Source organism: Schistocerca serialis, chromosome 3 (genome assembly GCF_023864345.2).
Source record: "Schistocerca serialis cubense isolate TAMUIC-IGC-003099 chromosome 3, iqSchSeri2.2, whole genome shotgun sequence".
Taxonomy (NCBI): domain Eukaryota; kingdom Metazoa; phylum Arthropoda; class Insecta; order Orthoptera; family Acrididae; genus Schistocerca; species Schistocerca serialis.
In genome coordinates this window covers 374,533,765-374,550,415 of record NC_064640.1, presented here as the reverse complement: position 1 = coordinate 374,550,415, position 16,651 = coordinate 374,533,765, and the positions used below count along the sequence as shown (strand labels likewise).

The 16,651-nt window shown below is 40.3% G+C and overlaps 1 protein-coding gene across 8 annotated transcripts in view; it reads right to left on the bottom strand.

Moving 5' to 3' along the window:
* Nucleotides 1-16,651, bottom strand: part of LOC126470197 (catenin delta-2) — a 494,830-nt gene that overhangs the window by 42,452 nt on the left and 435,727 nt on the right. For all 8 annotated transcript variants that reach the window (XM_050097862.1, XM_050097867.1, XM_050097861.1 and 5 more), the window contains one exon: nucleotides 4,017-4,255. In XM_050097862.1, coding sequence (XP_049953819.1) covers nucleotides 4,017-4,255 — 239 coding nt within the window. The remainder of the gene's footprint in view (nucleotides 1-4,016; nucleotides 4,256-16,651) is intronic.

Below are 16,651 nucleotides of genomic sequence, written 5' to 3'. Positions count from 1 at the left end.
TCAATAAAATGTAGTAACAGAGAGTGCATAAACACTATTGTAAATTATCAGTGCATAAATTTCTGTGGGAGAAGAGTACCTAATAATTCTGAGCTTTGAGGAAACAGGCTAATGAGCATGCGCACTGACAAAATTATTGTTAGCTGCACATGTAAAAGGTTTACAGAACTCAAAAGCAGTTTGTGTAATTATTACTTGTACAGTTGCTTACCTTGACAGAGGCTGTATGCTACAAAAAAAGTGGAATAAGAAAATATATAACTGACAGGAGAAGATAATGTAATAATTTGTTTTACAAATAATACGGGATAGTTATCTCTACAAGACAGAATTTTAAAGTTATATATAAAGAAGAAACCAAAAACCTCAGCAACAATATATAAAAGGAAAAAAGACAGGTCAATTGAAATCCTATACCATAAATACACACAACATCTGCATTAAATGAAATTAACTATATACTGAAGCTACTCTGAATTCCTTTACTGCATGTGGTTCAGACAAATGTGAAAGTTCTAACGCATTCATAATCTCATGTACTACATGGAAATATTAGGAGGTTAATGTTATGGCAAATTTGTAACTCATGATTTATGTTATACCTCCTTTCACTACTCCAATTTATTATTGCTACCCCACATACTTCTCATTCAGTATCACATTAAAATATTAGCTAAAGGTAAATGCCAAACCCTAAAATAAAATTTGAAGGCTTTTTATATACCACCAAAGATTAAACTAAAAATAAATTTTACTCTCTATTTATCCACTTTCAGGCTTGAGTGCGAAATGTGAATGGCCCTATTCAGAACAAAATCACCAGTATTAAGAAATGTACAGCCAGTCCTATACATTCTACGATTAACTGCATACCTATGGAAAAATTATGTCTCCCTTTCATAACTAAATGAGAGAACAGTAAATTCACACACACTTAGTACGTACAATGTAGTGTCTGCAAAAATGGAAACAGACCAAGTATTTTTATATGTAGATATGCTGAGCCATTAGATCACCTTAAAGCATGTGTGTTACAGGCGCAAAACAAAAGCCCACAAAAAAACAGAATCTATTACCTTAAAAGATATGAATTCCACACATTAGCGACAAAAGTAAATGCTGCATCATGCAAAAAACAGAATACTGCTTAATATTAAATAGGCCACTGAGAACTGAACTACAATGTGCAAATTTAATGTGCAATGGCATATTTTAAAACACATGTGCAACGACATGCTCTAAAACAACAATGTAAAAAAATCAAAGTTTGTCAATAACAGAAGTAATAAACGATGAACGGGCACAACATTCAAATCGACTACAGGATATGGGCAAAATATAAACTCTCTAGGTTTTGGTCTACATGCTATGTCAATGAAATACATGATATAGACAAATAGCAAACTGTAAGGCCTGCATAACATCCCAAATTAGATAACATATTTCACCATATTCTACATAAAACGTCTGTTCTAACATGACAACTGGTGTAATTTTACTGAAACTCATATAAAACTGCATAGTTCATAAAAATATATAATTAAATAAGGGTCTGACATGTAACAGCTACAATGACTCATTACATTATTTCCACACATAGCAGGCTACTTCATACATCACTAAAATGATAGTGGTGCTGCAGCAAATGTCACAGCAACACATGACTGGGGAAAATTACAACTTCACCTCATCCTCACATACACGAACATTTCTGTGAAGCATTCTTGCAAAGATTCAAGAATAATTCCTTTTAGTGTCCTCAATTAAAGTTGTTGCAAGAGAGTGGAGATTTGAAGTTATGGGAAAGGCAGTTTACGCAGAACAGGAGATTGTTTCTGTCACTAAAATGAAGCTGCCCTCAACCCAAAGATTTGCTTGAACAGCACAGAGATTTACTTAGCATGGTCCTACAAAGATGGTTGCTCTTGACCTCCCTCAATCTTTGCGTTAACCAGTAAGTTACAGGGGGACCTTCAATACAATATGGACTCCACACCATGGTGGTGCTAAATAGGGTTTTTTCATGATACAAATCACTTTCAGAAGTGAAAGAAGCAGTAAATGACAGAGAAATGTTCTAGGGTCACCTGAGGATCAAACCTCAAACCTTCGGATTTCTAGTTCGAAACTTATTCATACAACCACTGAGCTGCACATTCTGCCATTACTGGACTCTAACCCCACTTGAAATTTAATGCAGATTGCCAAAATCACTTAACCTTATCCTTCTTGAACTGATATTTATGGATCAGGAATGTTAACACTTAAGCTTCTATTGTCTGACACTTAAGAAAACTGTAATTTTTCCATTCAACTGGTGCATGATTAAACTCTCAATCTGTTTTGGGAAGAGTGGGGAATACATTTACCAGGAAGTATATTTTCTGTCACTTTGAAGAGTCTGACAGCTGGCAGAATAATGTAGCTAAAATTTTTATCTTGCTGAAAACAAGTTTTGTTGAACATATCCTGTGTTTGAACTCAATTTATACTATAGTTGACATAGGTTTCTTATTTACTGCAATGTGTACTCCATCTTCTTTCCCAGTAATCTATCATTTTTAAAGCATCTAGATTGCAACAAAGACTCCAGTCTTGTTTAGCTAGTATTATGTAATCTTCATCATATTTCTTACGTATTTCTAAGTCAATGACATTTACTTGCTCAACTCCCAGGTTCAGGCTATCAAGCCAGCTCTAACCCAAGGGGATTGTCTGTGCTAAGGACAGAATTTCAAAAAAGGAAACTAGACAATCTGTATCACTTCTTCTGAGAACAGTTTTGCTCTCTCTTCCAAACAACTTACACCAAAGTTCCTCCTAGTTTTTAAAAGTAATTTTTAAAAGTCTCTTCTGCACATGAAGAGTCTTTTATAATGGTTTGATTCTCTTTGCAAGAAATAATTCATCTTCTATGGCTGATTCTCCTGTTCCCCCCTCCCACACCCTCTTCCTAATATTCCGTATCAGTTTTATTTTACTGTCGAAGTACAACATATTTCAGGATTTCTTTTTTTACAACTTTTCTTTATATGTTACAGTACTCATAATGTGAAACTACTTCCAGTGCATTATTCATTTTGGTTATTTAGTAGATTTATCTTAACACTGCATTTGTTTTGTGTGTGGCAGGACAACTTTCCTAAAAAAAAGTAGCATTTATTATTTGTGGACCCCAGGGAATTGTCATTTTAGAAAGGGCTTGCTTAGGCAATGATTAAAAGGTCTCTCAGGAAGTTATGGAGTGAAGTGAAAGTAACTCATTATTTTACTTTCTGCTACTACACATATCAGTATATAGTTTCTACAAAAGTTGTTGCATTTATCCATAAAAACGGTGACTATTATTACAACTGTTCTTACTGACATTCCACTAGCAGTCAATAAATACTAATATCACGTCAGATGTGAGGAGTGGGTATTTCAGGTATGTATTCAATACTATACAGTAAACAAATGTGACAAAAAGACCACAAATTGCAGGAGAAATAGTTATGAAGTACATTTGTATGAAATGATATGAAGATAATTCAGAGAAAAAGGCAAGATTTAATTTAATGCAAATCTCATTTCTCTGAGGCAAATTCTTATCATTCTGCATCCCCACTTATCACCAAACATACAAAGAGGAAATTATCATCAATGTAACATGCTGGTGTGTCCTATGTGGCTCCATCAACAAACAAAACACTGCAGTGCCAAAAGCTGGTTAGCTTACAATACCTGAATTTCCTGGTTATTATTATACTTCATAACTTGTTTTCTAATTCGAGAATACAAAAGCAGCATAGCAAATTATTAATCAAATTAAGAAGACTAGCTGGATGCTAATTGAGCTGATAAGGATACAACATAGCATATAGTAATTACACTCTGCAGAAATTACTAGCATCAATGTGCACAGTAACACCAATTGGCAGTCGTCAGAATTCAACACATATTAAAAAACAAAGTTAAAATTTAAAACTTTTTTCCATAGTTACTGAAAGGAGAAAATACACCTAAGAGGACATTACCTTTCTGCTGTGCACCAACTCTGCTTTGCGTTGGAACAGGATGCTTATCATAATGAGGATCTTCCACTTCTTGGCATCTATAGGATAAGTTTCTCAACACACATACACAGTTTTCAACACTTTTGTTACCAATGTTTGATTTTTCAATCGCCGACCTCACAACATACAACAAGGAGTCAACTAAACCATCACATTCTCTCAGTTTTTTCCTCGCATACTCTCCTGCAGAACTAACATTCCTTTAAAAAGAGAGAAAATAACATCCCATCAAAAATGTAAAGGAAACTTTTCAAATATTTACAGTTCAATTCATGAAAGATCTCTGATAAATATGACTCATTATATTAATAATACTTTACAAGGATAAATGATAACCATGCTGTTAAAAGATGGTAGCCACCTATGATTATGGGCGATTTGCATTTGGAATTTTAAATTTACTTCCACCAATAAAAGAGCAGAAAAAGGCCACTACTACATGGGTTTCATCAGCAACATGTAAAAATAATGTACAGTAGGTGGCCATAAATTTTTAATTAATCACCTTGAAAACATAACATTACAAAATTAATTTTTCGTCTGTTTGCAGAACGTGACTGCAGTCCTGGAACACACTGCAAACCTCATGCCACAATACCAAAGCACCCTGCTAGAGGGGAAAAAAAGGCAAAGCTTTTGGAAAAGTGGAGTATTGCGGGGTAGATTGTTTTCTGCATTTGAAAGGGAGTTGGTGGTGCAACAAATGCACCATTATATGACACAATGATTAGGTGGTGCAAGCAGTGTGGTCAAACAATTCTGAATGATTAAGAACAAAGTGGCAGACTATCTCCATGTGAAGAACTTGTATTCACAAGAGAAGTAGAGGCCGTGTTGCTCGAAAACTGGCATATCACCACGGAGGAAATAACGAAAATCAGTCATGATTCAGTTTCTAGCACCATATATGACATTGTGAACATGAAAAAGATTACTATCCGTTGGTTTCTTTGGTTACTCACACACATTCAGAAAGCTCTCCAAACCGAGGCAGCAGCAGAAATGTTGCAGCTGTCAGGTCAATCCAGACAATATCATTAACCACTTAATAGCCAAGGATGAGTGCTCTGTGTATTACTACGCTCCTGAGAGGAAAGGAGCAAAGTAAGTAATGCAAACATGTGGATTCACCACCATTGAAGCAGACGAAGATCCAACCATCATCAGTGTTTCTCTCTCCCTTCTTTGTCTTTTTGGGAGGGGGGGGGGGGGGGGGGGGGAGCGTCTTGGTGCAGAAATAACAGATTATGCTCATAATGGGCAAACGACACAGGAGCATAGAAATAAAATCTGCTGAAGAGGTTATGGGCAGCCGTCATAATGAAGCATCATGGGAAGCTGTATACGAAGATGTTTTGTTCCACAACAATGCTCCTGCTAATTCTGCACAGGCCTCCATCATATATGTTGTTACTTTGAGCAATCAAAATTTGCCCCACCCACCGTACACCATCAGTCCAAAAAGTTTCAACACTGGATTAATTAAAAAAACAGAAAAATATTAAGCTTCATGTCTTCTACTTAGTCTCCAACTGTTCAAGTAAAATGTACAGTCTTAGACATAAAAACTTGCCGCCAGCCGGCCGCCACAGAGACTAAGTCCGAGTCGTTCACTTAAGGTGGCCAATAAAACTGACCGCCCCTGACAACTCTAAGTCCGGCTATCTGCACAATCTGGCAACACTGTAAGATGCGGAAGTGTTAGGACAAAGTGTTGTCTACTTCCGAGTTGTTCTCAGACTGGGTGAGCCCGTGGTCTAGTAGTAATTGTCATGCATTCTAAACTTGTAATCGCATGTTCGCGTCCAGTGCATTTTTTTTTTTTTTAATCACATGTCGGCCTAAAGTTATGAGTCTGATTGAACATGGAAGATAATTCGCTTAACATTCTACCCACCAGCAACAACAACTATTCCAGAAACAATTCCGCAGGACAGCTTGTGCCTGCTTCGCGATCGTAACAGCTTACGCTCGAGTGTTTCCTCGCACTGCAGTAGCTACCGGCCACCGGCCAGACGCCACCGGCCGCCTGAAATCCGGCGCCACACAGGTGAACGCGGCACGACGCTGTCAGTGTACGTATCAACTGTCATTTTCGAATTTGAAGTTCTAATTATCATCTTGCAGTTAAGCATTGGATTTTGCATACTTGAAAATCATGAACTGCAGTTAAGCATTTTAAAATTGAGTCGCAAATGGAAAAAGGTGTAACATCTGCAACACAACGTTTACTTTTGGTATAACAGAGGGGTGAACGCAGAGGAGGCAGCTAGAAAGATTTAAACTGTGTTTGGAGCGAGTGCTTTTGGGAAAAATATGCCAAAGAACGTTCTGGCATGAAAGATTTTCCACATTAAGGAGGTCTCGACTACTCATATATGTGATAGATTACCATTTTACCATCATGTGACATCTGCATTCAATAGGCAAAGTTCAGAAGTCTGGTGTAGGAGTACTGCATGCTCTAATTCGAAACAACAAAAATCAACGGAGTGACTATCATTGAACGTCATCAGGTCGCTCATTGAGCATTCCTATGCAGTACTGTTACTGATGACGCGTTATGATGCCTTCATCGTTAACTTCCTAAGAAAAAATGATAGGCTGAGCCCCACCAAAAGACGTAAACTCGAGCAAAGAGTAGTGTGAACATAATATTTTACATCTGATAGCTCCAAAAGTGTGTTTTGGGCTACGAATTCGGCACCAAGGGTTGTGTGCAACACAGCTGGAATATGTTGCCAACATCATCCAACAGATTGATAGGAAAGTCGTCTCTCAGGCACTTGACTTGATAGGGGAGTCCTCTGTCAAGCACTTGTACCTCTTGTGATATATTCGTAAAAGTTTACCTTTCCCGCTCTTGATCGATCAACCGTTGAGGCCATTCTTTTATAGACAAAAATACTCTTGAAACTACACTGGTTTAATGACATTGTTAGAACCAGTGGGTTTCTACAGGTGTAGAATTTGTAAACAACTTTAGCATTGTCAGATTGTTTTAGATATCATGAAAGAAAATTCTGCTGTTGGTTAATTTCTCTTTGATGATTACTGTTGCGTTTAGTAAACTAATGGAAAATGCAATTAAAATATTCACTGTACTAATACAAATTAAAATCAACTTACTACAGAAACATCACGACAGCAGTCTATCTTAATAAAGCGTTAAGTGTCTGTAAGATGATTGATCCTATTTTAACAGGAATTAGTAGGATATTACCGACTTTTGACTTCGTAAAGATTTGTATTTACTTCATTTCCTGTATCATTCGCAAGTATTATGAAAATGTGGCAATTCATAGATAAAATTATGTATTCACTACAACAAAAAATATGTCAGCAGAAAACAAAAGTGACATGAATTTGGCAGTAGCGTACGGATTTCATTCTGACACTAAGGGTTACTGAAAGTAGCAAGACGAATTTTGCTGGAGCGTTTTCTTACGATTCCCTTATTGAGTTTGTATCTGCCTGCTTGTAGCTCTGCTACAAAAGAATTAAAAATCTGGCCTTTAGCGAGTCTCGAAAGGCGAGCGAAAGCAGCTTGCACCTGGCAGCCAAGCATGTTAGCTGGGAACTGGTTTTTTCCTAAAGTGGGAAGATATCCTTTTGTGGTTGAATTGTTGGCAGATGTCAGTCAGACGTGTGCCGTTGGTCTAAGTGTTTCGGCATGTTGAATTTATACCAGTGATTTTTCTATAGGTTTTTTCTGTCCCAAATAGAGAGTTGAAGTCTCCCATCAGTATTATCACGTCATCTTTACCAGAGATCTTCGATATTCTCTGCCGTGCTAACTTGGACTCCCCAGAATCCAAAAATCCAACTGCCGCCTGTCGACAGCCGGGTTGTGTACCACCTAGGGTAAAGTTGACTTTGCTTGCACAGTTCATGTTTGTTTGTGTTTCTTTAGTCTGGCTTGGGTGATTCCAGGGCCGGACAGGACCAGAGGGTGTTGAAGCTTTGGAAGCAAATATTTTCAGCCAAGATGATTGAGCTAACAGACGGTTACCAGAGTAGCGGTGATTTTCACTCTGACGCGTCTGGATTTTGGGTTCAACGGATTGAGTAGCCGTTCAGGATTGTGTTAGTATTTGGTTCACCTCAAGTATTTGATTGCAAAATGGGTCAAATGGCTCTGAGCCCTATGGGACTTGACTTCTGAGGTCATCAGTCCCCTAGAACTTAGAACTACTTAAAGCTAACTAAACTAAGGACATCACACACATCCATGCCCGAGGCAGGATTCGAACCTGTGACCGTATTGGTCGCGCGGTTCCAGACTGTAGCGCCTAGAACCTCTCGGCCACCCCGGCCGGCAGTATTTGATTTTCTCGGTATGGGGTATGGTTTCCCCTATCCACCACACAGGATTATTATTATATTTATTATTATTATTATTGTTGTTGTCATTATGTCATCAGCAAATCTGATATGGTGTATCATCCCACCACTGAAATAGATGTGTATTGTTCGATTCAGTATTTCCATCCCATACATATGTGTTATAATTAAGTTACATTGCTGCTAGAAGACATATTTCTCACTTTTTCTTAGACAGTTGCTACCTGTTACTCCATCATAGGAATTTATGTGCGCAGCGTCGTTGCAATACAGGCGTTTAAATTATCCGATTTCTGTAACTTCTTTTTGATACCTGATCGTTCTAATCGGATTCGGCCAGTCAATCTTAATGTTGATATCCGACTACCACATTTAAACCACATTCTTAATCGGACTGTTGAATCTAGATCACTTATCTAATACAGAGCCTGAATTCTTAAACACACTGGAAAATAATAATCGAATATGCTTATTACAAACACGTTATTTAAATATAAGTATATGAACTAACGAGATAACAGTTTATTTACAGGACCAGAGCCCCATCCATCACAGCAGAGCAGTGCATGATTGGTTTCAGGACCAAGACAGGATAAAGCCGTTGCCGTTTGTTGCACGATCACCAAACATAAACCAGATAGAGAACATGTGGACAGAGGTAACAAGGTCATTGCCATGTGGACCTACAAATGCAAGCGACCTTTGGACGAATATAGAAAATGTATTGTGGGAAGTGAACCATCATGCTACACTGTCGACGACTTAATGAAATCAATGGCCCTGCGCCTTCAAGAAATCTTACGTAATGATCGTGGGTTGGGTGCTTACTAAAAGTATACTTGTGCACAAAACCCATGTGGACAATTATCTGATAATCGGTCAAGCTTTGCTTTGTCGCAACTCTTTAGCATACAAGTCAATTTACTTTCAGTCTACATCTACATCTACATCTACATTGATACTCCGCAAGCCACCCAACGGTGTGTGGCGGAGGGCACTTTACGTGCCACTGTCATTACCTCCCTTTCCTGTTCCAGTCGCGTATGGTTCGCGGGAAGAACGACTGTCTGAAAGCCTCCGTGCGCGCTCTAATCTCTCTAATTTTACATTCGTGATCTCCTCGGGAGGTATAAGTAGGGGGAAGCAATATATTCGATACCTCATCCAGAAACGCACCCTCTCGAAACCTGGCGAGCAAGCTACACCGCGATGCAGAGCGCCTCTCTTGCAGAGTCTGCCACTTGAGTTTATTAAACATCTCCGTAACGCTATCACGGTTACCAAATAACCCGGTGACAAAACGCGCCGCTCTTCTTTGGATCTTCTCTATCTCCTCTGTCAACCCGACCTGGTACGGATCCCACACTGATGAGCAATACTCAAGTATAGGTCGAACGAGTGTTTTGTAAGCCACCTCCTTTGTTGATGGACTACATTTTCTAAGCACTCTCCCAATGAATCTCAACCTGGTACCCGCCTTACCAACAATTAATTTTATATGATCATTCCACTTCAAATCGTTCCGTACGCACACTCCCAGATATTTTACAGAAGTAACTGCTACCAGTGTTTGTCCCGCTATCATATAATCATACAATAAAGGATCCTTCTTTCTATGTATTCGCAATACATTACATTTGTCTATGTTAAGGGTCAGTTGCCACTCCCTGCACCAAGTGCCTATCCGCTGCAGATCTTCCTGTATTTCGCTACAATTTTCTAAAGCAGCAACTTCTCTGTATACTACAGCATCATCCGCGAAAAGCCGCATGGAACTTCCGACACTATCTACTAGGTCATTTATATATATTGTGAAAAGCAATGGTCCCATAACACTCCCCTGTGGCACGCCAGAGGTTACTTTAACGTCTGTAGACGTCTCTCCATTGATAACAACATGCTGTGTTCTGTTTGCTAAAAACTCTTCAATCCAGCCACACAGCTGGTCTGATATTCCGTAGGCTCTTACTTTGTTTATCAGGCGACAGTGCGGAACTGTATCGAACGCCTTCCGGAAGTCAAGAAAAATAGCATCTACCTGGGAGCCTGTATCTAATATTTTCTGGGTCTCATGAACAAATAAGGCGAGTTGGGTCTCACACGATCGCTGTTTCCGGAATCCATGTTGATTCCTACATAGTAGATTCTGGGTTTCCAGAAATGACATGATACGCGAGCAAAAAACATGTTCTAAAATTCTACAAGAGATCGACGTAAGAGATATAGGTCTATAGTTTTGCGCATCTGCTCGACGACCCTTCTTGAAGACTGGGACTATCTGTGCTCTTTTCCAATCATTTGGAACCCTCCGTTCCTCTAGAGACTTGCGGTACACGGCTGTTAGAAGGGGGGCAAGTTCTTTCGCGTACTCAGTGTAGAATCGAATTGGTATCCCGTCAGGTCCAGTGGACTTTCCTCTATTGAGTGATTCCAGTTGCTTTTCTATTCCTTGGACACTTATTTCGATGTCAGCCATTTTTTCGTTTGTGCGAGGATTTAGAGAAGGAACTGCAGTGCGGTCTTCCTCTGTGAAACAGCTTTGGAAAAAGGTGTTTAGTATTTCAGCTTTACGCGTGTCATCCTCTGTTTCAATGCCATCATCATCCCGTAGTGTCTGGATATGCTGTTTCGAGCCACTTACTGATTTAACGTAAGACCAGAACTTCCTAGGATTTTCTGTCAAGTCGGTACATAGAATTTTACTTTCGAATTCAATGAACGCTTCACGCATAGCCCTCCTTACGCTGACTTTGACATCGTTTAGCTTCTGTTTGTCTGAGAGGTTTTGGCTGCGTTTAAACTTGGAGTGGAGCTCTCTTTGCTTTCGCAGTAGTTTCCTAACTTTGTTGTTGTACCACGGTGGATTTTTCCCGTCCCTCACAGTTTTACTCGGCACGTACCTGTCTAAAACGCATTTTACGATTGCCTTGAACTTTTTCCATAAACACTCAACATTGTCAGTGTCGGAACAGAAATTTTCGTTTTGATCTGTTAGGTAGTCTGAAATCTGCCTTCTATTACTCTTGCTAAACAGATAAACCTTCCTCCCTTTTTTTATATTCCTATTAACTTCCATATTAAGGGATGCTGCAACGGCCTTATGATCACTGATTCCCTGTTCTGTACATACAGAGTCGAAAAGTTCGGGTCTGTTTGTTATCAGTAGGTCCAAGATGTTATCTCCACGAGTCGGTTCTCTGTTTAATTGCTCGAGGTAATTTTCGGATAGTGCACTCAGTATAATGTCACTCGATGCTCTGTCCCTACCACCCGTCCTAAACATCTGAGTGTCCCAGTCTATATCTGGTAAATTGAAATCTCCACCTAAGACTATAACATGCTGAGAAAATTTATGTGAAATGTATTCCAAATTTTCTCTCAGTTGTTCTGCCACTAATGCTGCTGAGTCGGGAGGTCGGTAAAAGGAGCCAATTATTAACCTAGTTCGGTTGTTTAGTGTAACCTCCACCCATAATAATTCACAGGAACTATCCACTTCTACTTCACTACAGGATAAACTACTACTAACAGCGACGAACACTCCACCACCGGTTGCATGCAATCTATCCTTTCTAAACACCGTCTGTACCTTTGTAAAAATTTCGGCAGAATTTATCTCTGGCTTAAGCCAGCTTTCTGTACCTATAACGATTTCAGCTTCGGTGCTTTCTATCAGCGCTTGAAGTTCCGGTACTTTACCAACGCAGCTTCGACAGTTGACAATTACAATACCGATTGCTGCTTGGTCCCCGCATGTCCTGACTTTGCCCCGCACCCGTTGAGGCTGTTGCCCTTTCTGTACTTGCCCAAGGCCATCTAACCTAAAAAACCGCCCAGCCCACGCCACACAACCCCTGCTACCCGTGTAGCCGCTTGTTGCGTGTAGTGGACTCCTGACCTATCCAGCGGAACCCGAAACCCCACCACCCTATGGCGCAAGTCGAGGAATCTGCAGCCCACACGGTCGCAGAACCGTCTCAGCCTCTGATTCAGACCCTCCACTCGGCTCTGTACCAAAGGTCCGCAGTCAGTCCTGTCGACGATGCTGCAGATGGTGAGCTCTGCTTTCATCCCGCTAGCGAGACTGGCAGTCTTCACCAAATCAGATAGCCGCCGGAAGCCAGAGAGGATTTCCTCGGATCCATAGCGACACACATCATTGGTGCCGACATGAGCGACCACCTGCAGATGGGTGCACCCTGTACCCATCATGGCATCCGGAAGGACCCTTTCCACATCTGGAATGACTCCCCCCGGTATGCACACGGAGTGCACATTGGTTTTCTTCCCCTCTCTTGCTGCCATTTCCCTAAGGGGCCCCATTACGCGCCTGACGTTGGAGCTCCCAACTACCAGTAAGCCCACCCTCTGCGACTGCCCGGATCTTGCAGACTGAGGGGCAACCTCTGGAACAGGACAAGCAGCCATGTCAGGCCGAAGATCAGTATCAGCCTGAGACAGAGCCTGAAACCGGTTCGTCAGACAAACTGGAGAGGCTTTCCGTTCAGCCCTCCGGAATGTCTCCTGCTTACAATTCTTGCAATGCAAGGTAATTGAAAAATCTCATCCACTCAATGCCAGCTGAGGAATTGACTGGTACATGTGTTGTTCAACACACAGTAGGTTTGTGTGTGTGTGCGTGTGTGTGTGTTTGTGTTTGTGTGTGTGTGTGTGTGTGTTTTTTCGTGTTCACGCACAATCTGAATCAATACTATTAACATTGGAGAGACAACCAACAATAAATATTGCATCAAATATGACTGTAAAGTATTTTAATGTGATGGGAAGTTACAAACTGAATTTTTACCCAACCTACGTCCTGCATATTACGTTAAGTAAGATGTATTAACTCCATAGTATCGTTAGCAGAGACAGTGCGCTCTTGTTGTCGAGGCTCGCGACAAGTGCAGCGATTAGCAGTGCCCAACGCCGCCGCGATTTGTTTATGTTGGCTGAGCATGGACACTGCAGCAGATGCTTCGCTATAAACAGAAAGAAATCACCTTGGCTGTGACTGCAGTGAGCGGATATCACTGCCTGCGTGTTCTTATAGCGCGAGACTCTACTCACAGGTGCCATGGAGCAATTGCAATGGGTATCATGGCATTAGTCATCAGAATATTAACCAGTGATGAAATATCCACTTTATTTGAATCCCAAGAAAATAGGAACCTTCTCGCAAAGGAATGTGAGATGATATCAAGATTTATCCAACATACAAAAATTAACTGCAGGGCTTTCATGTGTGCAGTAGTAGCACACCAGGAAATATTATGTCTTGGAAGCGTATATTTCATTTCCTCTTCTCATATTAACGCCCTTGTTTTAGTATGAAGTGAGAAAATAAACACGAAAAACTAAAGTTCCTGAGAAGCATATAAGTCATTTCCTCTTCTCATATCACCACTTTTGTTTTAGTATGAAATAAAAAAATAAACAGTTTAGGGTTGTGAAGCATAATATGACACTAGATTCTTATCGTAGGCGCTATGGGAAATGCATAAAGCAGGGAGCTGTCCATTCTTTTGTCCAACAGTCTGTTTCCTTTCATGCATTACTCCCGCTAGGAGATTCTTATTTAACGAATTGTGGGCATCAAGTTCTTCAGCAGAATAAGCCTAGTGTTATTGTGCTAATTACGGTATGGAAAAAATGCAACAAAGACTAGTTCCCCTAGAGCAGCAAGGATATTTACACATGTCTGTATTCAGCAATGACTGCCAGCTGCCACAACACTTCACAGCATCCATGCGGCAGGCAACGCAAATGTGCGTGCACTTCAGACTTCATTCAGTAAGACGCCAGGTGATGGATGGAAACGTCAAATTAACGTCGTTTTCTGAGTCTTATTCAATCCAGAATGAGGTGCAGTAGCACACCAGGAAATATTATGTCTTGGAAGCGTATATTTCATTTCCTCTTCTCATATTAACGCCCTTGTTTTAGTATGAAGTGAGAAAATAAACACGAAAAACTAAAGTTCCTGAGAAGCATATAAGTCATTTCCTCTTCTCATATCACCACTTTTGTAGTAGTTGAGCGTTCTAGCAATTACACTTTTATAATTCCCATATGAGTATTTCGATAGCCAAAAGAACCCGTTAGTGTAAAACCATCGGGAACTGCATTAATATCAAACTGCAAGAACTTGAGACAATACCTGGACTCTTCTCTTCGCTAGGTGACCTATTACTGTTATTTAGCATTCTCTCCGTCCTAGTCGTAATCCAAATGGAACTTCAGAGGCGTTTTCCACTATTCTTGACAAACGTCAGCAACTTGTAACCACTGCGAGTCACAACTACGTGGTGATAATGGTTCAGGCTGTCAGTAGTTGTGGTGGTGTTATGCTGTCAAACTGCGTTCAGTAACGTTAATGGTGGCGCACATAATTTAGCACTAACTGCCTACTTAAGTAAAGATAGTGTTGTGGCGTCATCGCTTCTCTTTATTTGGCCTCTGCTTCAGTAATCCGATTTAACGAACACAGTACTCCATTCGCGGGCTGCTAATGATGCAGTATGACGACAGAGATCAGCGTGGGGTATTAGATTAATTCTGCAATGAATTGCTTTCCAAATATTACCCTCAGCTATGCAGCTGGAATGACTCATTACAAAGGTACACTATGTTGCACTTGGTTAAGTGATCAGTTCGCTGCAATTCTGCTTTTACTGTTCGTAAATACTTGTATAATTCAAAAATGGTTCAAATGGCTCTGAGCACTATGGGACTTAACTTGTGAGGTCATCAGTCCGCTAGAACGTAGAACTACTCAAACCTAGCTGTGAGGGATTAGCCGAGCGGTCTGAGGCGCTGCAGTCGTGGACTGTGCGGCTGTTCCCGGCGGAGCTTCGAGTCCTCCCTCGGGCATGGGTGTGTGTGTTTGTCCTTAGGATTATTTAGGTTAAGTAGTGTGTAAGCTTAGGGACTGATGACCTTAGCAGTTGAGTCCAATAAGATTTCACACACATTTTTTTTTTTTTTTAACTTAAACCTTAGGACATCAGACACATCCATGCCAGAGACAGGATTCGAACTTGCGACCGTAGCAGTGGTGCGGTTCCAGACCGTAGATCTTAGAACCGCTCGGCCATTCCGGCCGGCATACTTGTATACTGACCATTCGTTATTAGGCTAAATATGAACTACAATCTGATTCGCATATATATGACATGGGCTAGCGTTGGCACAAAGCAGTGACTAAGGGTTGGACGCCGTTGTAGTCCTGTTACATTGATGGTAAGACAAATGTTCGCAAATAACCTCTATTTCCTCAAACAACAGTTGAATCTTAAATATCGAAGGACCGACGTCCACACTGTCACAGCGCGTTGAAATAGAGAAACAACGGCAGATGAAAATTTGTGAGTGACTGGGCTTCGAACATGGACCTCCCGCTTACTAGACACACATGCTGATCACTGCACTAGTTTTTTTTAAGTTGAGAAGACTTTCAGAAGCAGGTGGGTGGAGGCAAAGAGGGGAGGGATCGAAGATCCGAGGCCTGGCCACAATGCCTCCCCCATACCTATCACTGAGCAGCTGCATTATTCCCATGTATTTCATGTTTGCACCCATATATTACTTTAAATTGTAGAACAAAACTGATCGAGTTATTAAGGTAAAATAAATTACAGATTGCAGCCTCCAGTGGCGTGCGTTCCTTGTAGAACATAACTTACAACAGTGAAAAGGGTGACGGAAAAATGCATAGCAAACATTCATACAGAAATATATTCACAGTTTAAGTTATTATGCACTGGATGCATGTGAGGTCTGTAACGAAGCCATTTATTTTTCAAAAATTGAAAGAAATTTCGGGGCCGGAGGGGTTTTGCCAAATTAGAACAGTTCTGATTTTACAACCAACGTAAAAGAATATTCCAGGAACAAAAAAAGTGAAATAATAGTATTCTGCTTCTAACCAATAAAACTGTCCACCACTTTGTAGCCCACATAAAGCAATAGATTAAAAAATTTGAAACCATTCCTTATATTTGATTCATCTTCAGCTTAAAATGTTCTTCTGTAATATAAAACATGCACTCGACTAAGTTCTAACTTTTGTTTGTTACGATCTAAAACAGAAACTGTCCCAGAAGCCACGAATAACTGTTATTCTTTGCGGACGGGTAACATTTAAAGTCTGGTTGTAAAGCTTCAGTTATCGGTACATGACTTTCTGCGGTTCTGTTGATAGTGCTAATTTCTTCCTAGTCCAGTTCCAAATTCTGATTCTATTTTCACAT